Source organism: Brassica oleracea, chromosome C3, assembly GCF_000695525.1.
Source record: "Brassica oleracea var. oleracea cultivar TO1000 chromosome C3, BOL, whole genome shotgun sequence".
Classification (NCBI taxonomy): domain Eukaryota; kingdom Viridiplantae; phylum Streptophyta; class Magnoliopsida; order Brassicales; family Brassicaceae; genus Brassica; species Brassica oleracea.
Genome location: NC_027750.1, coordinates 154,098 through 177,890, shown reverse-complemented (window position 1 = coordinate 177,890; position 23,793 = coordinate 154,098). Strand labels below are relative to the sequence as shown.

The 23,793-nt window shown below is 39.5% G+C and overlaps 7 protein-coding genes across 11 annotated transcripts; 3 read left to right on the top strand and 4 right to left on the bottom strand.

Moving 5' to 3' along the window:
• Positions 1-1,126: 1,126 nt before the first annotated feature.
• Positions 1,127-3,617, bottom strand: LOC106329587 (lectin-domain containing receptor kinase VI.4-like). The gene has a single exon (XM_013768282.1). The coding sequence runs from the start codon at positions 3,182-3,184 to the stop codon at positions 1,127-1,129; it is 2,058 nt and encodes a 685-aa protein (XP_013623736.1). The 5' UTR covers positions 3,185-3,617.
• Positions 3,618-4,290: 673 nt separating this feature from the next.
• Positions 4,291-5,577, bottom strand: LOC106333366 (GILT-like protein F37H8.5). The gene is made up of 5 exons (XM_013771821.1): positions 5,268-5,577; positions 5,119-5,184; positions 4,857-4,994; positions 4,694-4,786; positions 4,291-4,606 (listed from the first exon to the last, which is right to left on the bottom strand). The coding sequence occupies exons 1-5, from the start codon at positions 5,502-5,504 to the stop codon at positions 4,445-4,447; spliced, it is 696 nt and encodes a 231-aa protein (XP_013627275.1). The 5' UTR covers positions 5,505-5,577; the 3' UTR covers positions 4,291-4,444.
• A 257-nt stretch (positions 5,578-5,834) lies between these two features.
• On the top strand, positions 5,835-8,004 carry LOC106334799 (protein TIC 56, chloroplastic). Its single transcript, XM_013773171.1, has 5 exons — positions 5,835-6,586; positions 6,735-6,932; positions 7,011-7,293; positions 7,369-7,531; positions 7,625-8,004. The coding sequence occupies exons 1-5, from the start codon at positions 5,914-5,916 to the stop codon at positions 7,844-7,846; spliced, it is 1,539 nt and encodes a 512-aa protein (XP_013628625.1). The 5' UTR covers positions 5,835-5,913; the 3' UTR covers positions 7,847-8,004.
• A 1,147-nt stretch (positions 8,005-9,151) lies between these two features.
• On the bottom strand, positions 9,152-10,903 carry LOC106334800 (ferritin-1, chloroplastic). Its single transcript, XM_013773172.1, has 8 exons — positions 10,488-10,903; positions 10,306-10,389; positions 10,167-10,227; positions 9,985-10,072; positions 9,811-9,872; positions 9,665-9,730; positions 9,516-9,579; positions 9,152-9,399 (listed from the first exon to the last, which is right to left on the bottom strand). The coding sequence occupies exons 1-8, from the start codon at positions 10,790-10,792 to the stop codon at positions 9,365-9,367; spliced, it is 765 nt and encodes a 254-aa protein (XP_013628626.1). The 5' UTR covers positions 10,793-10,903; the 3' UTR covers positions 9,152-9,364.
• A 2,084-nt stretch (positions 10,904-12,987) lies between these two features.
• Positions 12,988-14,362, top strand: LOC106333512 (uncharacterized protein At5g01610). Its single transcript, XM_013771949.1, has 3 exons — positions 12,988-13,341; positions 13,683-13,737; positions 13,864-14,362. The coding sequence occupies exons 1-3, from the start codon at positions 13,255-13,257 to the stop codon at positions 14,232-14,234; spliced, it is 513 nt and encodes a 170-aa protein (XP_013627403.1). The 5' UTR covers positions 12,988-13,254; the 3' UTR covers positions 14,235-14,362.
• Positions 14,363-15,130: 768 nt separating this feature from the next.
• LOC106334588 (protein trichome birefringence-like 35) lies at positions 15,131-17,211 on the top strand. Its single transcript, XM_013772892.1, has 5 exons — positions 15,131-15,513; positions 15,626-16,098; positions 16,181-16,377; positions 16,460-16,612; positions 16,703-17,211. The coding sequence occupies exons 1-5, from the start codon at positions 15,300-15,302 to the stop codon at positions 17,031-17,033; spliced, it is 1,368 nt and encodes a 455-aa protein (XP_013628346.1). The 5' UTR covers positions 15,131-15,299; the 3' UTR covers positions 17,034-17,211.
• On the bottom strand, positions 16,971-23,439 carry LOC106334586 (protein BREAST CANCER SUSCEPTIBILITY 2 homolog B). 5 transcript variants are annotated; one of them, XM_013772889.1, is made up of 22 exons: positions 23,313-23,437; positions 22,925-23,193; positions 22,743-22,853; positions 22,379-22,510; positions 21,330-22,211; positions 21,112-21,236; positions 20,866-21,020; positions 20,573-20,695; positions 20,311-20,496; positions 20,154-20,235; positions 19,998-20,048; positions 19,830-19,911; positions 19,605-19,716; positions 19,447-19,518; positions 18,940-19,138; positions 18,679-18,861; positions 18,286-18,428; positions 18,146-18,208; positions 17,834-18,044; positions 17,577-17,750; positions 17,329-17,400; positions 16,971-17,096 (listed from the first exon to the last, which is right to left on the bottom strand). In XM_013772889.1, the coding sequence occupies exons 2-21, from the start codon at positions 23,067-23,069 to the stop codon at positions 17,338-17,340; spliced, it is 3,294 nt and encodes a 1,097-aa protein (XP_013628343.1). In that variant the 5' UTR covers positions 23,070-23,193; positions 23,313-23,437; the 3' UTR covers positions 16,971-17,096; positions 17,329-17,337. The 5 variants fall into 5 exon arrangements, with proteins under 5 accessions (XP_013628343.1, XP_013628341.1, XP_013628344.1 ...); XM_013772887.1 differs by having other exon boundaries at positions 17,342-17,400; XM_013772890.1 differs by having other exon boundaries at positions 17,342-17,400; positions 21,330-22,130.
• Between the last annotated feature and the right edge of the window lie 354 nt (positions 23,440-23,793).

Here is a 23,793-nt window from a genome sequence, read left to right as displayed (position 1 = left end):
AGTCTGAAAATATCGTATTAAACGGTCAATCAAATCTATAAAATTTCATAAAAGTAAAAATTATGGCAATGAAATATTTATGTTATGACAACAAATCATGCGACGGCTCAGCCGATCAATGCAGAGTAATAAATAAATTATACGGCGGCTCGGCCGACCAATTAATAATAAACAGAATATAAGGCGGCTCAGCCGACCAATAAATAATAAACAGAATATAAGGCGGCTCAGCCGACCAATAAATAATAAACAGAATATAAGGCGGCTCAGCCGACCAATAAATAATAAACAGAATATAAGGCGGCTCAGCCGACCAATAAATAATAAACAGAATATAAGGCGGCTCAGCCGACCAATAAATAATAAACAGAATATAAGGCGGCTCAGCCGACCAATAAATAATAAACAGAATATAAGGCGGCTCAGCCGACCAATAAATAATAAACAGAATATAAGGCGGCTCAGCCGACCAATAAATAATAAACAGAATATAAGGCGGCTCGGCCGACCATTAATAAATTAAATTATTAGTAAATAATATAGGCGGTATTCCGGCCATTATAACATAATATAAATAATAGTAGAGGCGGTATACCGACCATTATAACAGGGTATAAATGATACAAATAAATTTTACCGAATCGCAGAGTGATCGTGCTGATAACGTGTTATAAAAAGAACTTGAATTTATTTGTATCGCAGGAATTTAAATAAAGGCAAAAGTTTATACTCGTAGAACTTTTAATACTGATAGAAAGATTATTATCAGAGAGAATGAAAGAGTGAAAGATGTGTAATCATATATTTACAAATGATCAAAAACTCCGTATTTATAGAAGAAAAATTACTGTGCAAATAATGACAGTGAGACCCACATCTTTAATTATTTCAACATTTTCGGCGTTGGAATGTATGACTTTCATAACAATAACTAATATATTACAATTGTTCGACAAAGATAATCTGATGTATAACAGACATATTGCTAAGATGATAAAACTTCAATTAGTTTAATGAAACAGTGCACACAAAAAAAAAAGTTTAATGAAACGGTGAAGAAGTGACGAAAAGAAAAAGAGTTAAAATGAGTTACTATCTTGACCAAAGAAAAAAAAAAAAGAGTTTACTATCTAGCACTGATAAACGAAGTTGAGGAAATTCTGGTGAGAGATGAGCTCGAAACCCTATCAAACGACGAAACGTCTCCTCCGTATTTGGACCTTAAACGGCTTCTTCTTGAAGAATCTGAATACTCCTCAACCTCAGGTACATCCTCGTCTCTGTTCAGATACTTGTGCACCATTCCCATAGTCGGGCGATATCCCATTTTGGGGTGGCAACAGAGCAAACCGACGGCGAGAGCAAGCCTTGCCTCCTCTTCGTCGAAACCAGATCCGAGTCTGGGATCGACCGCACCGAGGATCTCACCGCTCACTTGTAGCTCCATGACCCAATCTCCCAAGAAGAAGCTACCAGAATCCGTCGGTTTTCTCCCGGAGACGATCTCTAACAGCAAAACGCCGAAAGCGAAAACGTCGGAAGCCGACGAGGAGTTTCCGTTGCGTGTGAGCTCAGGCGCCATATACCCAATCGTGCCGACGACTACGGTGGTGTGCTGCAGCGATCCTCGCTCGTGAAGCCTGGCGAGCCCGAAATCTCCAAGTCTAGGGTTCATGTCCTCGTCGATGAGAACGTTGCTGGGTTTGACGTCTCTGTGAATCACAATCTTTTCCCATTCTTCGTGGAGATACAGCAGCCCAGCCGCGACTCCTTTGGCAATCTGAAAACGCGCGTTCCACGACAAAACGGCGCCGCTTCGTCTGGGTTTGCTGTAGAGCAGCGAGTCCAAGCATCCGTTGGGGATGTAATCGTAAACCAACAAGAGATCGTTTCCGTGTTTGCACCATCCTTGGAGGTTGACCAGATTCTTATGCCTTAAACGCCCTAAACTCTCTATCTCTGCCACAAACTCTCGAACACCTTGCATGCTATTCGGAGTTATCTTCTTCACGGCGATTTGATCGGAAGAAGAAGAAGATTTGATTTTGATGCTGCTTCCTCTGTAAACAGTTCCGAATCCTCCGCTTCCTACGATCCTGTTCTCTTTGAATCCATCCGTAGCCGCGTAGAGATCTTTGTATCGAAACCTGTGAGGATGATCGACTTCCCAATCCTCGAGGATCTCCTCTTGTTGCAATCGCCTTTTGTATAACATGAAGATTACAGATAAGAGGAACATGATCAATATAACAGTCGTTAAAGCTACGATCAGGGCGATGACCTTCCCGCTGTAACCTCTCTTCTTCGCCCTATTTGGAGGCGAAGGAGGAAGCTCCGAGGGATTCAACGTAGCTGCAACAGGACGGTCTCCGCCGCTTGAGAAGCTCCACCCCATCACGTAATGTGCACTCGATTGATCCCTCCCCGTGGCTGCCGTGAATCCTACGAACATTTCTTCTTGCACTACTTGTAACAGTTTAGGGACATGTTGTGAGATCATAGGAGTTCTGGGCTTAGCTCCCAGTCTCGTTGGGTAAACAGTTAGATTTAGTGTTTTGGTTGGTCCGTCGTAATCCAAAAAGACTTGGATTGGCTCGCCGCTCGCAAGTTGGAAATCTTCTTTCTTGCCATCTTTGTTGAAGTAAGCCACAGGTTCTTGGACTTCTGAGGAGAGACTGTTGAAATTTAGACCGATGTGGTTGCCTATTCGGTTTGTGTCGTCTTTGAATCCCTGTACCGTGTCGAACTCCACTGCAAAAACGTGATTGCTCGGATCACCATCGTTTCTTTCATTGAGAAGCCCCAAGTACTGTGCAGATTCCGCATCTGTCCTGTTTGGGGTTGGAGATAGTGTGAAGGTGAAGCCGAAACCTCCGTTGACTGAGCTTGAAGGTATGATGACAAACACGAAAGAAGTGCTAAAGGACCGAACCGACGAATTACTGTCCACCAATCTCACCGGTTTGTGGTAGAAAGCTGTACCTGCAAGGTTTGAGTTTCGATCGGTAAGCCTCAATAGTCCGTTGGGCGTGATTGTTGAATCTCCTTGTAATTGAATATCTGATTGGTTTCCTTTAAAACCTTGGAAAATGAACTCTGTAGTCGACTCTGCCGTTGATCTCTGAGCTCGAACAAGGAAGATCACAAGGAAGAAAAGTGAGACCATGGATCTTGCTTTGCCCATAAATGATCAAGAGAGTGCTGACCAAAAAGATTGAGTATGAGTTTTGGTGGGAAAAGGGAAGATAATGTGGGCTTTGGAAATCGAAGATGACAACAAAAGATGCTTCTAATAAGGATACAAGAGAGTTGGTACCATTCTCTTACAGATTCAATGATGACTTTGATGAAGATGAAAAAAAAAAAGAAAAAAGGAAAAGAAAAGAGACTGACAATAACTTCCAAACGTTCAGTGGTTTTTTTATAAGATTTGATTATATGAGAAATCGTTTTAGGATGCTTGGGAAATTAGTTTGTAATTTCTAAAGTCCAATTATAGGGCTGACTTTGAAAAAGTCCAAGTTTTACTTTGAATCTCCTTAGTTTTAATTTGTTTTGAGGGAAAAAGAAGTCATTTGGACTTTGACATTATGTGACTTGAACTATAATAAAGATCAGGGGGATTAAATGATTCCCGAGTTCATAGTAGTAGTAATACGACTGTAATCTTGTACAGTTGTCCTCTTATATTACACATGCGTAGACATTAGTTATACAAATATCAATTGAGCCTCTTATATTACCCACATGTAATTGTTAATAGTATGTATAATAATTGAATAAGCATTTGGTGAGATCTTCCGAGTTTTTCGTTGTTGAGTCAGACGGGTAAGCAAAAGTCGTTGTGAAGTTTGACTTTGTAAAAGTAGCCGTAGCTAGGGCCTTTGCTTTCTTACAAAACATTGTGGTATCTGTCTATTTGAAGCCAAGAAGATCACGTCACGCCGTCACGTGAGAGAGAGGATGCCCAGATATGATAAATGTCGGGCTCCATTAAATTTGGGTGCGACTTTCGGTTTATTCATGAGTTAATAATAAGTCCAGTGGGTTGAGTGAGGGACTAGCTACATTTTGAACCGTCTGCTCTAGAATTTCTGTGAGAGAGATTTTGTCCTATATCGTCCGCAGATCATCAGGTGTTGGGTATTTTTTCATTGTGCATGGTCAGAGATGGGCCATCATTCGAAATGGCGATTTCATGAGGTGGTGGGGGGTGGGGAGACAAGTTGATCAATGTTTGTGGATGATAGGACAGGATTTCTATGTGTTTGGTTGGCACACTCTTGGATGTTCAAGAAGAGTGCACTGTATATTATTTTTGAAAATCATCAGTTACATGTTGTAGAAGAAAATTTTAGTGGAGCAGATTTGTGAAGGGTAAGAAGATCTCACAAACATTTCATTGTCCTAGATAGAGATTCTATGGGTTTTTGGATTCAAAATGTTATTGATTGGCATAGCAAACTTGGTGACTATAACTTAGCTTCTCTACTGAACTATTAACCGTGCTTAGAGTCTCCAATGAATGGTTGAGGTTCATGCACGCTTCTGGCACCTGGTTGCTCCCATAAGCATTGCATACATACATTACAAAGTTCTGATAGTTCTGTTCACCAAAGACCCATCACAAAGTTTTTTAAAAAAAAACATTGTTTCTCCTTTGATCTTGAAAGTTATCAACTTAAAGACTAACCTCTTGAAGTGGTTGGTTGTTCACAACCACCCATGGCACAAAAGTATGTGCTGGATTAAGCTCTGAGGTTTCTTCAGCATACTTCAGTTCAAGCTGTGAACATAAAATGTCATATTTGTTTAAATTTTTCCTGTTCTCTCTGATGCTGTGAAGAGGAATTTACCTGGTGTCCGTACCCATTGATGTAGCAATCAAGGGCTGCTCTGCTCAAACCAACCAATTCGAAACAATCAGCCCATTGTTCGAGCTTGTTTTCCAAGACCAGTCGTTCGGTACAGTAGATGTATCCAACATGCTTCATCTGCAATAGAGAATTGTGCATGACCAACGATGATTAACAGACAAGCCTTTTTATATGGAGACTCTACGGTAACCTTACTGCATAAAACCCGAAAAGGTTTCATAAATGTTTAAGAGAGACTTACAACATCAGGGTATGCGTTAATTGCACAGGCATGAATAGCATTGAGCGCACATTCAGCTTCCCCGTGCTAGAAAAACAGAGAGCATTAATCAAATGCTGCATCCTAACCTTATATACTAATAATACAATGCAAGACAAGATCGAAAAGACCTGGCAGAGAATGGTGCCATCTGGTTGGAAAAGGGTGTTACCCCATGGAACGAGGTGGAGATCAATGGATGAGATTAAGCCGTTTTGGAAGATCTGAGGCAAGTGGTTAACGATGAAATCTGCACAAAAGGGGCATAGAGCTTCGTAGTAGAGACTCAAGGTGACTTTCTGACTTGAAGAGAGAGATAAGAAGAAGCAGAAAAAGATTGTGGTGGAGAACCTGACATATGATGCCATTTGGTGGAAACATGTCAAAGAAGCAGAAGAAGAGGTGTTTGATTGACTCTGTTTGGGTTTATTCGTTGAGTCGCGCAATAAACAAGCAAAGCAAAAAGGCTGTTTGTCTAAAGATTCGTTGATGTAATTGTAGTACAAGACAAGGCATCATCCAATCTTGTAAGCTTTGGGCGTTTTGACGTTATAACGTTTATTGTGCCGCTGTTTGGCTTGGTTGTAAAACGGCAAGTAGTTATTCAATAAAATTTGAAAACGGCGTGATAGTTTTTGTCACTTGTTCATCTTCTACATCTAATCCAAATCCAAATCTCCACCTGAGCTTTATTTATTTATACTCATCGGATAAAAAAGGGGGCTCCTCCTCCTAAACCCTTATTTTGATTCTTCTCTCTCTCTCTCTCTCCCTCGAATGTCGTCGATGAACTTCAATCCATTTCAGAGCTGGTTCGAGAAACCACCGAACCCAGTTCCATCAATCAACTTCGCTGAATCCTTCTTCCCCAAGTCGCAGAAGTTCGCATCGATTGGGCTTCCAAGGTTCTTAAAGAAGAAGCCAGAGCCAGAAGAGACGGAGGAGGCAGGGATGTATAAGAAAATGGCGGAGCAGTTCCTGTGGGAGTGCGAGAACAGACCCGACTACAGGCACGCTGCCGAAGTGGATAAGATTCTCAACGAGGACCCTCTCTTCGAGAAGAAGGAGAACCCCAGCACAGAGGAGGTCGAGGCCGAGGAGAAATGGTGGGAGAGGTTCCGAGCGAGCCCCGTCGTCCAGTTCATGGCGCGCGCGGAGGAGATTGCGGACGACATGAACAAGATGGAGCTGGAGGAGAACGACACTCCGTATCGGAGAGAAGACAGGGACTTGTGGAGAGCGGTGCCTCACGTGCCGGGGCTCGACGGGAGGCCGATGCCGAGGAAGGCCATAAAGACCAAGGAAGAGAGTGATGATAAGTTTTGGGATTTCATGAAGCAGTTCCTCTTCGGCCTCTGGGGATTCCGCCAGAGGCCTTACCCGCCGGGTCGACCCATTGACGTCGCTCAGGCTATTGGTTACAAACGCCTCGAGAAGCGCTACTATGACTGTAACTCCCTGCTTCACTTTCTTCTGTGTAAATTATGAGTTAGGATAGTGTTGTTGAATTGCTGGAATATGATGAAAGTGGTTTTCTTTTTTCCTTTTATGCCTGTGATATTATAAGCGCTTTTCTTTGCTGTCGTCTCTGTGTTTAGTCATAATGAAGACGGGTGGTTGGTGGTACAAGGACCGACTTGGCCGTTCGAGAGGCCCATGTGAGCTTATTACCCTTAAGACGGCTTATGGAGCTGGAATCATTGACAGAGATACTTTCATTTGGGGCGAGGACATGGATGAGTGGGCCCCTATTCACATGGTTTACGGTTTGGAACCTGCTATTGCCACTTGGGAAGGTCTGTATATGCGATCGTTTTGAGACATCAGACACGAAAGTTTTTCTATTGAATTTTGTTGAATGTGTATTTTGTCAGTGAGGCTTGGTGCAGCGGCAACAGCTTTCCTACACAAACTCCAAAAGGGAATACCGCCATGGGTTCCTCTAAAGGGAAGAGAGCCCAAAACATACAAGCAGCTTCAGAAAGAAGCTATCGAGAGCAAGAAACGCGACATGGCTGTTATGGAAGCTAACGATGGTGTTTGGCCTGGACTCAGAACTCCCAGCCATGCTCTCTTTCTATGGGCCAGTGGCTCTGAACTAACAACCGTCCTCGAATCTGATCACATGCCCAACAAGTTCATCCCAAAACAGCTTAGGTAATTTTTTGATTCATTCCACAAAAAAACGTCGTAATTTGGATTTGAGTTGCATGACACTCTCTTGACTGTTAGGCAAGAGTTGGCGAAAGTAATACCAGGGTTGAGGCCATGGGAAGTGATAAGCGTAGAGCAAGCAATGGATCAGATTAGCTATGGGGGAGAGTGGTACCGTAAGCCACTTGGTACCTACACAACGGGTCCTCCTTACATCAGAGAATGGAACAGGAATGTCAGGGTAAGTTTTCTTCTCATCATCTCTTGTGGTTTTCGGCAATTTGTATGTATCTTAGTGAGAAAAATATATTTTTTTATTATTATTATTTTGCAGAGATTGTTTAGGATATACTACAACCTGAGTGTGCGAGTGGCGGAGAAGCTGGAGAAGACACTACCAGGATTCAACACAATAATGGAAAAAGTACAGAAAGATTATGAGAGTAGGGTTGCTAGGAGGATGAAGCGGAGGGAGCAGGAGCTGAGAGAAAGGGACTTGAAGAATCATTCTGGCCATAGCGATGAGGATGAAGAGGAGGAGGATGGGGATAAATGACTAAAGCAAAGGTGAGGAGGACAAGAAAACATCATGTTGTTGTTTTTTTATGCTTTGGCATTGGTGTGTGTGGGGAGTTTAGTTTCTGGTACTTGTTCTGTTTGACATTGAGAGAGTTTATCTGAGAAAAAGGAACCAACACACCAGTTCATCATTCAGTCTTTTATTTCAATTCCTCTAAATAGAAGAAGAAGTTGATGATATATGTTATAAGAGTGTATTTTGATTCACGCAGAGCCCATAAGAACTAATAATGGGTTTCCAAATTGGGAGGCCCAATTATTATTAGAAGGGTAGTGGGGCCCACCTTTGGATATCATCAAGAGAGAAACCTCCTCAGTGGTCGGAGAAGGCGATCAATTCTTATCACACAGTCTGAGTTTCCTTTTTATTTGAATTTCCGAGACTTGGATAACTTTAGGGGATTAAGAAAAAAGGAATCGTGGATGCATCTACAAGATACTGTTATGATGGACTACTAGAATGATTAGTATATTTTCATTTTTTTTCCATGATTTATGGGTGAAACCATAGGTAAGTCCTCTTTGCATTTTTCTTGGGGATTATTTTATTTGTACAGAGTTCCCTTCTGCTTTTGATTGTGGAGCACTACTTCTACTGTGAGTCTGTGATAACGGTTCTTTGTCATAGGATCCATTCCAGATAGAATCATTTGTTCCCCTATATGATATGAACTTTCTTCTTCGGCTTTGGATGACGAAAGCACCCCAAAAAGCTCACTCAACTTGATTCGCCATTATATATATATATATATATATTCTGATTCCTACTCTTTCCCTTTATAATGCCTTCTTCGTGGTCTGAAGAATCTTATTTAATAATCTCTCCACTGATAGCTTAGTGTGTTGTTTTCATACCTCATGCTACTTTTCATGGACTCCATAATCCAAACTTTTGTGGAAACAGAGAGGTCATTTTCTTTGTTCTTAACACATATATATATATAAGAGAAGACTGTCTAGTCTAGTGTTCAAGATAGAATTTAAGTTAGGGCATCAGATACTAGCTCTGGATCAAGCATACTGTTTGGAAATATTAGCAACTTTGTATCACACTTATGTTAAAAGTCTCAATTCATATATCTTTTCTTTTTAACTCTTCTTTGTTTGTTTTTTTCAGTTATCTCACTGAGTGACCAGGTCTTCTTCATCCACAGGTTCCTTATTCTTTTTTTTTTTAACTCTTCTTTCACCTTTTGAATTGCAGCATTGCGTTTAGTTAGAGTGTTTCTCTTCCTATTAATCAGACTCAAGTCTCCGTTTGTTCATATATATAGTCAGAACATGAAAATATGAAACAAAAAACACCTTCATAGATTAAACTTAGGAAATTATTACAAAAAAAAAAACCCATCATCTTAACACACAAAAGCTTACTACTATTACTACTACAATCTTATTTTTGCTCCAATAATAACTTTCACTCTAGCAACTTTTACAGAATCTTCTTCTGTTTCTTCTCTTTTAATCTCCGCAGAGCATAAAGTGAACTTCCAGTCTAGTTCAAAAGCATCTGGTCGAAATGCCAAACTCCTGCAAAAGACACATACAAATTTAATAATAAGCTTTTCTAAAAAAAAACTGATAAAAATTCTAGTCCTAGTGAAACTCAAACTGAATACAGGGGAGGTTTAGATCAAACAGCGTACCGTGTCCTTTGCCAACCATCCTTAGCTGGGTGATGAAGTCTGAGATCTTCTTGATTGCTTCAATCTAAGGGGAGAGAAAAATATGTTTTTTAAAAGTGGGTACTAGTTTCAAGTCGCTAGTTAATAAAACAAACAAAAGAAAAACACACCTGCTCTCCAAGAAACTCACTCTCAACAAAATCAGCTAACTGTGGGTCATTGTTCTCTGATGCCACCTGTTTTTTTTTTTTATTATTTTAAAATTAGTGACTGCCTTATTTGATTGAGTTTAGATGGATAAGTTTTGGGAACATACTCTGTGAAGGTTTAGAAGCTTCTCGTTGGTAAGTTTCTCCAGAGACAGGGCCAACTCCATTGCTGAAAAATAATATAGATTAGTATAAGACCATTTGAAGATCTGTGTATACACTTATTAATCAAGAACGAAAGTGTTTTTTTTTTTTTTTGTATAAATAAAAAAAAAATATACCATATAAGGCATCTCCTTTTTCAGCATGTTCAAAATCAGAGATAGGGGAGACGATAGGGTGGAGTGTCACTCTTCCTCCTCTTTTGTTCTATACACATACATAAACCATATATATATATTAACATCAATCACTATTCTTTTCAACATCTAGAAGAAGAAGAAAAAAATAAAGAGAGGGAAACCTGGTACTCCATAAACTTCTCAGCGTGCTCTCTTTCTTCATCACTTGATTCCTTGAAAAATCTGAACCAAGTTTTATCATATTATTAATTTTTTGCTTTAGTTAGATTAAGATTGAAAGCAGTAGTAAGAAAAAGTTACTTGGCAAGACCCTTGAGAGCAACGTTGTCTCTGTCGAAGTAGGCGTACATTGAATGGTACACATACGACACGTTGTATTCCACACTGTCCAAAAATCAACAAACCTCTGTTAATATCTAAATCTTATCGTAACATATTCATTTTAAGAGAGCTTTTTTTTTTTTTATTGGATGGATGCTTACTTGATTTGCTCGTTAATGGCAGCCTCGCTAGAGTCGGCATACCTCTGGCGAGCGAGGGAGGCATTAGATGTGATTGGAATGGCCAGATCGGCTTTCTTCACCTCCTCGAACGGCTGGAACACCACTCCTGTCATCGGCATATTGTTTGTGTCTACCGTTGAGGACGCAGCCACCACTCCTCTGCCGCCAGTGTGCCTTGAGAAGCTCAGAGACATAACAGACGGAGAGGCAGAGGAGGAGACGCCATGGGGGAGCAGTGACACAGCGGGCTTAGCCGTGAAAGAAGAGAGTGCCTTGGATGCCATCAGAGAGAGAGAGAGAGAGAGTTTTCTTTTCTATTGGAAGGGGAAAGGTGTTTAGGTTTATTGCTGCTGCTGTTGATTGTTTGTTGATGATGATGATGATAAGAGAGGAGGAGAAGTGGGGTTTAAATAAGAGGGAAATGGCGTGTGGTCACCGTTGGATCATGATCCACGTGGAGGGCGTAGATAAGACCAGATGTAGGGGCGTGTGGCGGCCTCGTGCATCATCCAATGGGATAGTGTGAACGTGAGGATATTCGATTCCACGTTAGCATCTCTCTTATCAGATTAAAGTTTGTCTGCTTTCTCTTTTGTCCCTCCGAATCTTTTTTCTTTTTACCATTTCGTCTCCCCCACTCTCGCGTTGCCACTTTTCCATTTCCTACTCGCTCTCTCCCCTATAATTTTCTCCACCCTTTCATTTTTCTAATTTTAATAATCAATAATCCAACCAATAATCCATCAAAATTTAGTTAGAATAATATATCTCATTTGATCAAAAAAAAAAAGAATAATATATCTCATAAATCAGATAAATGTGTATGTATAAGACTTGGGACGGATCCGTATATCCAAGAAATTTAGGGTACCCGGATCCGAAGTGGATTTAATATCTAGATTCATGGTTTTCAGATATCGGTTTTTATATTCTATTATCCGCGGATATCCGTAAAAATAATTAAAAAAATGTTGTTTTTGAAAAAAAATACTACATTTTTAAAAATAACACATCAATTAAATATTTATACAATATATATATGTCTATAATATTGTAAGAACTAAACATAATATTATAAAATTAATTTATATGTATAAATATTAATATATAAAATATTAATATTAATGAAATTTAAAAATTTAATGTGTTTTAAAAATACGGATCTAGATCCGGATATCCGGATCTAAAAATTAAGATATCCGGATTCGGTTTGGACGGATCCAAGATTTTACTATCCGGATTCGGATCCGGACACTCCAGATATCTTATTTTGGAACGGATCTAGAGCGAATCTCGGATCGAATTCGAATCTTGGATAATAAGTGTGAGGCCTATGTATATAATGCGTGTAAATAAATTCTAGTTCATCTATTTGGAGTCGTAGATAAATATCAAATACAATTGTGTTGACCAAAATAAAGAAAAGTATGATAACGTGTACAACGACGTCAAACGTGTAACATTCATTCTATGATGCATATCTACTCGTAGGAAATGGGGTAGAGATTGAAGTATTTATCTTCTCGGCTAATAGATTATATATTTTAAAAATATATTTAAAATTATATCTGAAATTACTAGAGCCATGAGTCATTGAGGTAGAATGTTCCAAAGCCATTTACACCATTATGTGGTCTTTATATTATTATCGAGAAAGCGGTAACAAAACCCCCCACCCTTTTACTTCGTACGTCATATAAGAGAAGCGAGTAAGAAACAATCTGAACCAAAGCGTGTGTGAAATTTAGAAGTCCCATATAGTTTCCTGTCTTTATCTGAGACAATTACACGTTGGTATAAGTACAACGTGGACCTCACTAGTCATGCCTTCGACAAAAACCAAAATTTCTCCTTTTTTCTTTTTTAGTGAATTTAATAATATCAGATTTGTTAAGCTTCGATGTTGGGCTAGCCAGAGGAAAAGTTTAAGTAAAGGTCTAAAAAGATAAGAGTTAGGTTTGGTTTTATATTCTTTTTTTTTTTTTGAACAAAAGGTTTTATATTCTTGGCTTTGATATTTCCACAGATTTTGATCGGTTCCTGACTCTGTCACTCGCAAAGAGAAAGGTAGGCTCTAAAATGTTGGAACTTTGATATTTTCCACATTAATATATATAAAAAAGCTGAAGTTTCTGTAGAAAATACTAACAATTTAATTAACACACGACAACTATTGAGAAGATCAATCTTAAGTTGTCATTTTATACACCAACAAAGTCATAAGTATTTCCCTATATATATATATTGTTTGATCAAAAAGATATGATATATATATATATATATATATATATATATTGTTTGGATGTTACTCTGTCTTGGAAGGGATTCAAAATAAAAGTAAATGGGAGCAATGGTAATAGGGGAAATGGAAGAAGATATAATGCAAAATTTATAGAGACGCACACACTAATTCAATGACAATCTGGATCGGATGATGTATTTACTCTTCGTACTTGCTGTTTCGATAAAAGTCACGTACAGGTGGGTTCTGCTCATTTACTACGTGTCATATATCAATTGGCTTGCTGGAATAGTTTACAGAACAATAAAAAAAAGCAAAGCCAACGAGGCGAAGGCGAGACGGAGTGGTACACAACCATGTTCCTTCCTTCATTCCCCCTATAGAAGAGACAAGAAAAGAGAAGATAAAGAGCTTCTTCTTCTTTGGTCGTCTCTTCTGTTAAGAAAAAGAAGTCTCACTGCTTCCCTCTTTTGATCTCTGAAAAAAAAAGAATCTGTGTTTGCAATGGATCAGATGTTCAACAAGGTTGGATCCTACTGGTTAGGTCAGAAGGCGAACAAACAATTTGACTCTGTTGGTGACGATATCAACGTACGTTTTCATATATTTACGTCTTATCTCCCCCCTCCCCTTTAGAATTAGAGGGTCCAAGGTTTTTTTGCTGCTTGTGTGCGGTGTCTTGATAAATCATCTTTTGGATTCTATGAATTTCCATATTATGCATGCAGCAATGATCTCTTCATATGAAAATATATCGTAGCTCTGGTATCATGCATGCAGTTGAACAATGTTGAGGCCATGCATTTGTGTGTTTCTCTTTCTTTTTTCTACAATGTTTTTTCTTATCTTAACGATGATTCTCGTTGCCGTGCTCATATGTGTAATTCCTTTGAAATTCTTGTTTTTTGTTTTGTTTGTTTTTGTCGATCTAGTCGATATCAACGAGCATCGAAGGAGGAGCAAAATGGTTGGTCAACAAATTCAAAGGTAATCTTGTCTTGAGTCTTTGACAATTATTCCATAATATGATCCACCACATAATATCACAACAAAAATAAGGTAGAGAAATAAATAACACGTACTGGATTCATCTCTTCTTAATTAACTCACCAGGAACAATGCAGAAGCCGTTGCCTGAGTTGCTGAAAGAATATGATTTGCCTGTGGGCATCTTCCCACGCGATGCTACAAACTACGAGTTCGATGAGCAGACAAAGAAACTGACGGTGCTGATCCCATCAGTCTGCGAAGTTGGCTACAAGGACTCATCCGTCCTCAAATTCACCACAACAGTAACGGGATATCTGGAGAAAGGGAAGCTAAGTGAGGTGGAAGGGATGAAGACAAAAGTGATGATATGGGTCAAAGTCACAAGCATCTCTGCGGACTCATCAAAGGTGTATTTCACTGCGGGGATGAAGAAGAGCAGAAACCGAGATGCTTATGAGGTTCTTAGAGATGGCGTTCGAGTTGATAAATTCTAACTCCATCCTGCTGAGAGTATATATTCTCATCTGTTATCAATTCAATTATGAAGTTTCTAGCTTTTTATGGGTTTGCCTGATGGTGTTATGATTTGAAAGAATTAACTTGTGTTGTATGAATCAAATTGAAAAAGAATATTCTTGGTTTTGTTGTATAAAACAAATTTCATGACTGTACATTGTGAAAACCCCAAAAAGGTATACTAGTAGTTATGATTTATGTGCTCAATGATCATATAAGGAGGTTTGGATAGAAACTGTAAGTATTCTTTGTAGCTGGAAACATATCCCATTAGAATTAGACTATTACAAAGATCATATAGAGTAAAACCCGACCCAAAAATGAAAAGAAAGCATATATAAGGTAGATTACCAAAGAGTCTTAAATAGATGAGTTAAGGGCATCCGCATTGGTGAACTCCAAGGGGAGTTCACACGGTTTTCGAAAAAAAAAAAATATTAAAATAATAAAAATCAGTGAACCTGTCTCTTGGGAGTTCACTCCAGTGAACCCGGATCGTCACTGTAGCGTGGGCCCCACGACACGTGGCGGCCCGCGATTGGTCCTATTAATAATTTTTTTTTTTTTTTTAAAACAAAAATTAAACAGAAAAAAAATAATAATAAAAAATGCTTTGTGAACCCCTTCCATGGGGTTCACTAATGCTGATGGTCAGGAATTTCACTCAAGAAAGAGAATTTACTATGATAAGACATATAGTTGAATTACTACCCCAAAAAAAAAAGGGACATTGGTAAATACTACCACTAGATATTAATGTTGATAAACTCACTCGCAGTTGATGCGCGTTTACCAAAAGCAACTGATTCCTCCAAATAAAATATGAACAGTGTTATAAATAAATGAGCTCAAATCAAAGAAGAGAGAGAGAGAGGTCGGTGGAGGAGGAGGAGGGATTGAATACAAAAGATACCACCCGAGTGAGTTGTGACGAGAACGTGAAACTGGACCCAATTTTAGGAATTTTAAATAAATAAAAATAGCTCCACACAAGGAAGGAAGAAGACTTGTTCTTTCTTCTTCATCTAGTTTTAGGCTGTGAGATGTCGCAGAGATGGAGCAGGAAGAAGAGCCGGCTTCCACTAGCTGGTCTACTCTTCATGCTCGCACTCGCCGTCACCTTTATGGTTCTCTACAACGAGCGTAGCATCCAGCAGATCCACCTCCACCACAGCACTAATCGCGAGCAAGATCTCCGAGAAGCTTCCACCTTTACTTCTTTCGTCCATCCCAATCTTCCTCCTCGGAATAATCTCGGTACTCTTCTGCTTCTTTTTTGAACTGATTCCTACTAATTATACTTTCTAATTCATTCTGTGTTTAATCGGTATCAACTTACGAATTGGAAAAAAAAAAAACACTATGGCAGAGGTTTTGGATAGATTCAGCCGATGCAACTCGACGAATGAGTACAGTGGCAAGAAAATCGGATGGGGTGACCATATGAGTGGTCAAGGATCTGACTTTGTTGCTGCTGCTGCAAAGGAGGAGATTTGTGATGTCTTCTCTGGGAAATGGGTCTTTGATAATTCTTCTTCCTCCTACCCACTACACAAGGAATCTGAGTGTCCCTACATGTCTGACCAGCTTGCTTGTCAGAAGCATGGCAGGCCTGATTTGGATTATCAACACTGGAGGTGGCAACCTCATCCCCCCTGCAACTTGAAAAGGTGGAATGTGACCGAGATGTGGGAGATGCTGAGGGGAAAGAGATTGATGTTTGTTGGAGACTCCTTAAACAGAGGCCAATGGATTTCTATGGTCTGTCTCTTACAGTCTGTTATCCCGCGTGACAAGCAATCCATGTCTCCTAACGCTCACCTCACCATCTTCAGGGCTGAGGTAATACAACAACTACTTTTTATAATAAAACACTTCAAAACTATCCCCCGGTTTTTGGTGTGACTGATGATCAACTCTGCAGGATTACAATGCCACGGTGGAATTCCTGTGGGCTCCATTGCTCGTCGAATCCAACTCTGATGACCCGGTCAATCACAGGCTGGATGAACGGATCATCCGACCAGATTCAGTTCTCAAACATGCATCAAAGTGGCAACATGCTGATATCTTAATCTTCAACACATACTTGTGGTGGAGGCAAGGTCCTGTCAAGATCCAGTAAGTAGTGTATAATATGTATGTAGACATCATTTTCTTCTTCATCTGTGAATTCACTCACATGCGTATATTCGAACTAAAGATGGAGCAGCGAAGAAAAAGGATCATGCGAGGAGGTGAATGGCGCGGAGGGAATGGAAATGGCTATGAATGCGTGGGCTCATTGGGTTTCCAACAATGTCGATCCAAACACAAAGCGGGTCTTCTTCGTTACAATGTCTCCTACACATCAATGGTATAGCAATCAAAATATTTATCTCTCATTATCTTCTCTTAACAAATCAAAATTTTACTCACTCTGTTTGTTGTTAACGGATCACCACAGGAGCCGAGAGTGGAACCCGGGAAGCGAGGGAAACTGCTACGGGGAGAAGAAGCCGATACAGGAAGAGACTTACTGGGGTAGTGGGTCGGATATTCCGACAATGAGGATGGTGGAGAGAGTGTTGAGGGGATTAGGACCAAAGGTCTCAGTTATCAACATCACACAGTTGTCTGAGTATCGTAAAGACGGTCATCCCTCAGTGTACCGGAAATTCTGGGAACCTCTAAACGATGACAGGTTGAAAAATCCGGCGTCTTATTCAGATTGCATTCATTGGTGTGTACCTGGTGTTCCTGATGTCTGGAATCAATTGCTTTTCCATTTTTTGTGATCATTACAAATTCCTCCCCTTGCGAGCTAGTTTATTTTTGTCTAAATGATATGTTTTCCTTTTCTACAGCACACACAATCTTTCGATTCAGGATTATGTAATTGTAGCACTCAAGCTTCAGAGTATACATTGTGTTTTGAAAATATAATGCAAAAACCAGGTCAAATTTCCGTGATTATTTGGACAGGTAACACTAAGCAAAGATGGGTTACTAATGAACAAAATAAGGAAGCAGCAGCGTTTGACAACTTTTAGACTTATGAACAAGAAATTTGTGAAGAGAAGGAAGAGATACATTAATAATTCACCTTGAGCATGTTGAAGCACCGATTACAAATAGAACTATCTGCCTAAGTTTATGGATTACCTGACAATTTAATTAAAGCAAAACAAAAACAGTTAGAGAAGAAAAGCCAGTAGACCAAGTAATCTGAAAATACCAAAACATTTGTGAACCAACCAAAACCTGGCAGAAAAAAACAATTGCCGAGCCAAAAAAGAAGATAAATAATATTAGATAAGAGGTCAATGAAGAGAACGAACCGAGTTGAAAGAAGAGAGCTTAGCCCATGTTTGGATATGGGAACTGCTGGTTTTGAGGTGAGAGGAGTAAGCAGCTTCTGCGTTTATGGAATACACTGAGTTCTCTGTTGCCTCTCCAACCCACATATTGTTTTTCGCATCCTTTGCCCTTTTTATTAGGTTGCAAAATCCTACCTGCCAAACCATATAAGACAAAACACCTAAAAACATTATCTCTCTCTGTCTCTTAGTGAGCAGATTTTTAATTTGACCAATACCACGGATCCGACAAGACTATGGCTGATGTGGGGAGTGGGCAAGTCATCCATGGATGGGGTACTGAAGCTTATAGCAAGAAGACTGTTTGAGATTTCCCCTGAACGTGAGCGTTGAGTGGATCCATCTGTCACAAACACCCACTGCTTCTTTTGCTCAACATCCGTGTATACATTTCCAACATATACAACGTACGCAGCGATATCAAATTCACTGAATAGTTATCAGATATGTTGTTAGTGTACATATAGATTAGCAAAGTGAGAGTCTGGTAAAGAGTGTACAAAAAAAGAGAAGCTTGGAATGAGATTAACCTTGAAAGAGGAATTCCACCAAAATTTGACAAAGAAATGGGTTTACGGGGGTTGAAAAAGGGCCTGAAGCAACAGCGAGATACAAAATGAGAGATAGATTCAGGTATGCCTACAAAAGAAAGACCACAATAACAACTTACTGAAAACTTGAAGAAGCTTTTGGAGACAAAGGCTCCCATCTTGAGCTAGACCCTCTGGCATGTAAGTAAAGTGTTTCCGAATCTGATACCGTCGGTACTAGCCCTTTCATTATGTATATTTTCCCCTCTGTCAACTCGGTTCTCTGTCACAATAGTAGTAGAAAATGAAAACAAGAAAAGAAATCTCAAGTACAAAAATTGCTCAACCTAATGGATGATACTCGTTTATTCATTGATGGTCACGGTTTTCTGATATGAACTTTCAGTCCATACAAGGTCCACAGCAACTCTGACAAGCTTATGATTGGAACTCAACCTTATATCTAAACGCTCATATGTGCGTAAACTTATAGCACGTGCATGAATTTTTCAGCTATACGCATTTCAATGTACCTGTCTCTCCGTTGGATTCCAGATGGTTACTATGCCTTCTTTTGGATTGTGTACTCCTTCATAACTTAAACTCGTCAGTCCAACAAGCCTAATCCTCATGAATGGGGTGACATCCCTTTCACTTAAGCCAGCTTCTTCCAGAGCTTGTGCCACTGATTTTTCCATCTGTATTTGTTTGGCTGCCTGTGGTTTAGAAACTAAAACTGTTAATTAATTTGGCGCTTTAACGATCTAGTAAGAAAAGACGAAAAAATATTCTACCTCGAATTTTGATTTATATGTAGTGAAAGATGTCAACTGCTCCAGACTCATTTCTGCCATTAGGAGTTCAGGTTCAGAAGCAGTCTCTAACAGCTTAAAGACCTTGGCTCCTTCCTCACTGTCAGTGTCGTTCTGGCTGTGGACACCATTTCCTCCTCTCTCGTACTCACACATAAGACCCTCAATAAGAGCTGAGCGCCTACAGCGAACAGAAAAAATAAACAGGTAGAGATGAGAGGAACTGAAATATTAAGCTCGTGTTGGTTAAGCAACAAAGCCAATTGATTAGAGTAATAGGTTAATCTATCCGTATTCAGAAGCTCAGAGGATTTTCTATTATATACAAATATTGTTTATATGTCCTTAAAAAATGCCACTTCGAACCTAAAATTTTGTATGTAAAGAACTTTCTAGCTTTTGTGGGTTACTCATGACACTCCTTATACAAGAGATGCATGTGCCAAAATTGTTAAATAACTGCCCAATAAAGTTTAAATGGAAACTTGCCTCTGGTTATGCAGCTCAGTCATTCTACTTTCCATTCTCTCTGATCGAATAATTGACTTCCTTTCACCTAACCTGAATATGCCGAGCAAATAAGTTTTTACCAGAAGTATACAAGGGACCAAGTTGCATTGCATTAAAAGGTACACATTTATATTGACCTTTCCTTGTACAGGATAGGGTATATTCGTGTGATTCCAGCTAACGTTTTAGGCACTGGACCCCCATTGCCCTTGATACAGTTGAAGGCCAGAGGAGCACCAACTTCTTTACCTTGAAGAAGAGAATATAAGACAGTCAATATAAAGAAAACAATACGAAAGCACAGTCACTACAAAGAAGTAGCTTAGAGGACGTAGTGAGGTCTACATCACAAAGCTACTTACAGAATCCTAGTCGGTCCGCCCAGTGAGCTCTGTACGTCCCATTAATATTCAACAGCAAACAAATCGTATTTGAAATCACTGCCTGAAAGTTCGGTTGGATGAAATCATGAAGCAACCAACATGCTAAAGTTTCAGAAGCTAAACTAAAAATTCTAAAAGTCTAAAAACCTCAAGAGGTGATGTTGGTGTAGCCCAACCAGAAAGTCCTGCCCCAAGGATCTTCAGATAGGAAATAAGAACGTTCGCATGCTGTAAGTCAGTGATCTAACAAAAAAATGTGTATTGCCAAACTACATACATAAACCTTGCAGGAAAATAACTTACTCGAAGCTTCTGTCCAACAAACAATTTTCCAGCATTCAGCTGCTTTGTCAGGTTGACATCCAGGGCAGCATTCATGGAGTACCTGTGATTTAAAAAAAAAATCATGAGGAAATGAGACAAGAAAACTGGTATCCAAACAACAATAGCAATTTCATACCACCCATCACTGAGCTCTACTTTCACATTGCTGCCACTACCAGAACCAAGTGCTTTCTGAGAATCATTATCCGTCTTTGGATTAATAGCTGATATGTAGAGCACCATCATTGAAGAAGCTGGAGCGTCACCACTCAGAATCCTCTTGATTGCAGAGCAGTGACCATGATTGACCTCTCGCTCATATCTATGTAGGTAGATTAACCATGTTAGATTTCGCATGAGCTCAAAAGACAACGAGCTGTGTTGAACGATTGAGAAACCTGTATTTCAGTTCTTCGAAAACATTGGTGATAGTCAGAAAATTTCCTCTACATATGACTGGGTAGCATGTCTCGTAGCATGCAAGTTTCCAGACGATCCATCTGTAGTGATTAATGACCCACCTAGTGCACATATATAGTGACAGATTAATAGGTGTAGAAATTATTGCTACTGTCTATCTAAAAAATGAAATATCACATGCGAGACACTGTAGAACGTTCACAAAACATCTCTGATATAATATAGCAATATGACGGGAAACTATAAAGATTTCAAGGGACGGATAAATTACTTTCTAGATGCTTGTCGTAGGGAAGCACCAGACTCAGCCAACATTTGGAAAAAAGTTTCAGCTCCAACCATATTTGAGGAAGACTCATCACGGAATACATATTTATCTGCATTGCTTGATTTGATTCTTCTGACATGGTCTGGCACATAGTTCATCTAAAACCAGCCCGCAATATAGTTTGAATGGTCGAAAAACAAAAAGGTATATATAACTCAAGATAACGTGACAGGGATAAAAGATTTATACCTTAGTCGTAACTGTTGGATGCATTCGAAAATAATCCTTGATATATACTCTTGGAGACCTTTCTGGATATCTTGTAGAAAGCACCTTTTTGGAATTAAGTGTATCAGAAGATACGATAGACAAACCTGATCATAGACAAGACACAATAAATCATAAGAGCCAAGCAAATAAAGTACACAAAAAAATAAACATGATATGAAGTTTCCCGAAACTTTTACCACTTAAAGCATGCTGAGCATTTTTCTTTAAAGGAGTTTTGAAGGAGGAATTCCTTGGCTTTTTAAAAGGAGAAACGAAGATTGTCTTTCCCAGTCTTTTCTTTTGGGTACTGTCTTGTTTATTGTTTGCACTGCGATTTGTTATATCAACAAGTGGCTGGCCAGATTGTTTAGCTATTGGAATGAAACCGTTTGCCTTGGCATTATTCACTGCCATAGGCCTGTTATTTGATACTCCATGTGTAGCAAGTTTAGTAGTATTCAGAGCACGGTCTGTGTCATCAACAGCCGCATCAAATTTCTTGATCAAATTACCCCCTGAAGCTAGATCCTCCAATTTGACTGATCTAAATTGCTTTGAAGATGACCGAAGAGGAGATACAAAACTAGTTGCCGTATGCTTGTTGCTTGTCTTTCCTTCAAAAGCATTATAACCAGTGTTGGCGTTTCTATTGTTTATAGGAAGATCACCTAACCTTTGAACTTTCTGTGGTGTAGAAAACTGATCAACTGCTGGTACATCATCAAAGAGAGTCACTGAGTCAGGGTCTCCGAGAAGGTTTCTGGCACGTTTCAATGCCTGAACTGATACAGACAACGTTTTTCCACCAGCAGTCTGAAACATTGTTGGCGGCACCACTGCAGATGGATATAAACTTTCTGATATCTTCTGAAATACATGGCCCTCGTACTGGCCTGGAGTTTCTGAATGATGCAGAACCCCTGTAGCATGAGTTTTTAACTCAGAGCAGCCACGTTTCTGATTGGACCGTTTCACGTGGTTAAATCCAGTAAAGTCATCTACAATAACCATCTTGTTAGAAGGTGTCTGGAAAAAAGAGTTGGGATCACCAAACCCACTCTCCCTGAGAGGAACGTTATCTACACAAACAAATAGAAGCTTAGTAACATATCAACTGTAGGGAAAACAGTGATTTCTAATAGTCATTCCTTAAACAAAGTATATACACTACCAGCTGATAACAAACGAACTCAAGAAAATGTGCAAAAATAACCACAAAGAAATAAGGTAGAAGTTGAATGGAAACCTGAGTGAGGGGGGCCAAGAATAGAAATAGCTTTGGCAATGGAGGAGTCTTTCAATGGGACAGAACGCCCTGAGGCGGTCCTGAACATAGGCAAAGTTGCAGCTGAATCTGATTGGAGATTGGAGCCTCCATCTAACAATTTTCAAAACCCATGTCAGTAATGGGTTGGCAAATCTGAAGCTTAAAAGGAGGAAAGACATAAATATAATCCGTAATCCTCTATAAACATCTCTTTAACAAATCGAAATTATCAAAAACAAATCACCCCAAAGAAATGAAACGAACAAGAGATGCAGGCTAGTAAAGAGAAGATGATCTTAAAAGGGTTGACTAGCCTAGCGAATCAAAGAATATGCTGAGGTACCTGGATGATGATGATGTTCATCTTCTAAAACAGATTTGGCTTTGAGAGCTACAGAATTCCCCATTCCAGTCCTGAACAGCGCTCCATCCCCTTGTTTAAGCTTCGACCATCCTTCATCAAAACAAATTAATCTCAGCTGCTATCACACATGACAAAACCAATTCACAACAATTAACCAATACCTTGGAGCAAGAGATCGTTCATAGAAGGTAGAGGAGCTGTGGATTCAATAGCAGAATCTTCCGAGTCCGACTGGAGAATCCGGCCTGCGACTTCCCACCGGAAACAATTGCCGCTTGAATCGGGTAATAAACTCCACGTCGACATTTCTTCAGTGATGGCCTTTCGAATCCTCTTTTCGACTGATTCAGCCTGCCGAAGAGCTAATTAACTATGGGCGCTTGAATCGGGTATTATCCTCTCTATGGATCGGATCATCCTGCAGAAAGGACTGCGGAATTCTTTTTTTTTTTAATGTCTCCCAAAATCAAAAATCAAAAGATTTCGGAACGGCGCGAAAAAAGAGTAAAAAAAGCTTATGGGCCGAGAATATGAGACGCGTAATTTTACCTTTGGGCTTTATTCTACCGAAACGGGTTTATCAGAGATTGTCGTACTAGACCAATTATGTCATTGTTTGGCCCACTATTACTACGCAGCGCTTTTGTAATCAAACGACGTAACGTTCCAAGTTTGAACAAATGAAATGCACGGCGTATTAGGGAGATCAAAACAGCACGAGTGCTATGTGGAAGGGGTTACTATTATTTGGTGACTTGGCTTTTAATTTTTTTTTTTTAAAAGATATGCTGAATGAAGAAATGACAATGCAACAATCACTACAAGAAAACATCGGTATTCTGACGGACATTCCGACGGAAAATGAAATCCTCGAAAATTTGGGTTTCATCAGAATTTCCTCGGAATATACCGACGGAATTTCGAGGAAACATCAATCCGTCGGAATATTCCGAGGAAATTCCGACGAACTAGTGATCGATCGATGCGTTTTTGGACATATACCCATCGATCGATCACATTGTTACGCTTT

Excerpts from the sequence above, each read along its gene's own strand:
- LOC106334586 (XM_013772887.1), bottom strand. The coding sequence starts at position 23,069 with ATGTCGACGTGGAGTTTATTACCCGATTCAAGCGGCAATTGTTTCCGG. Across the intron at positions 18,209-18,285 it reads AAAGCTTCTTCAAGTTTTCA|GCCCTTTTTCAACCCCCGTA; the intron begins GTAAGTTGTTAT and ends CTGTTGCTTCAG. Across the intron at positions 17,401-17,576 it reads AGCTCTCTTCTTTCAACTCG|GTAATCCATAAACTTAGGCA; the intron begins GTTCGTTCTCTT and ends TTAAATTGTCAG.
- LOC106334800 (XM_013773172.1), bottom strand. The coding sequence starts at position 10,792 with ATGGCATCCAAGGCACTCTCTTCTTTCACGGCTAAGCCCGCTGTGTCA. Across the intron at positions 10,073-10,166 it reads AGAAGTTTATGGAGTACCAG|AACAAAAGAGGAGGAAGAGT; the intron begins GTTTCCCTCTCT and ends GTATGTGTATAG. Across the intron at positions 9,731-9,810 it reads AGCTTCTAAACCTTCACAGA|GTGGCATCAGAGAACAATGA; the intron begins GTATGTTCCCAA and ends AAAAAAAAACAG.
- LOC106334588 (XM_013772892.1), top strand. The coding sequence starts at position 15,300 with ATGTCGCAGAGATGGAGCAGGAAGAAGAGCCGGCTTCCACTAGCTGGT. Across the intron at positions 15,514-15,625 it reads TCCTCCTCGGAATAATCTCG|AGGTTTTGGATAGATTCAGC; the intron begins GTACTCTTCTGC and ends ACACTATGGCAG. Across the intron at positions 16,613-16,702 it reads ATGTCTCCTACACATCAATG|GAGCCGAGAGTGGAACCCGG; the intron begins GTATAGCAATCA and ends GGATCACCACAG.
- LOC106329587 (XM_013768282.1), bottom strand. The coding sequence starts at position 3,184 with ATGGGCAAAGCAAGATCCATGGTCTCACTTTTCTTCCTTGTGATCTTC.
- LOC106333512 (XM_013771949.1), top strand. The coding sequence starts at position 13,255 with ATGGATCAGATGTTCAACAAGGTTGGATCCTACTGGTTAGGTCAGAAG. Across the intron at positions 13,342-13,682 it reads CTGTTGGTGACGATATCAAC|TCGATATCAACGAGCATCGA; the intron begins GTACGTTTTCAT and ends TTGTCGATCTAG. Across the intron at positions 13,738-13,863 it reads GTTGGTCAACAAATTCAAAG|GAACAATGCAGAAGCCGTTG; the intron begins GTAATCTTGTCT and ends TTAACTCACCAG.
- LOC106334799 (XM_013773171.1), top strand. The coding sequence starts at position 5,914 with ATGTCGTCGATGAACTTCAATCCATTTCAGAGCTGGTTCGAGAAACCA. Across the intron at positions 7,294-7,368 it reads TTCATCCCAAAACAGCTTAG|GCAAGAGTTGGCGAAAGTAA; the intron begins GTAATTTTTTGA and ends CTTGACTGTTAG. Across the intron at positions 7,532-7,624 it reads AATGGAACAGGAATGTCAGG|AGATTGTTTAGGATATACTA; the intron begins GTAAGTTTTCTT and ends ATTATTTTGCAG.
- LOC106333366 (XM_013771821.1), bottom strand. The coding sequence starts at position 5,504 with ATGGCATCATATGTCAGGTTCTCCACCACAATCTTTTTCTGCTTCTTC. Across the intron at positions 4,995-5,118 it reads TTAACGCATACCCTGATGTT|ATGAAGCATGTTGGATACAT; the intron begins GTAAGTCTCTCT and ends TCTCTATTGCAG. Across the intron at positions 4,787-4,856 it reads TCAATGGGTACGGACACCAG|CTTGAACTGAAGTATGCTGA; the intron begins GTAAATTCCTCT and ends TTATGTTCACAG.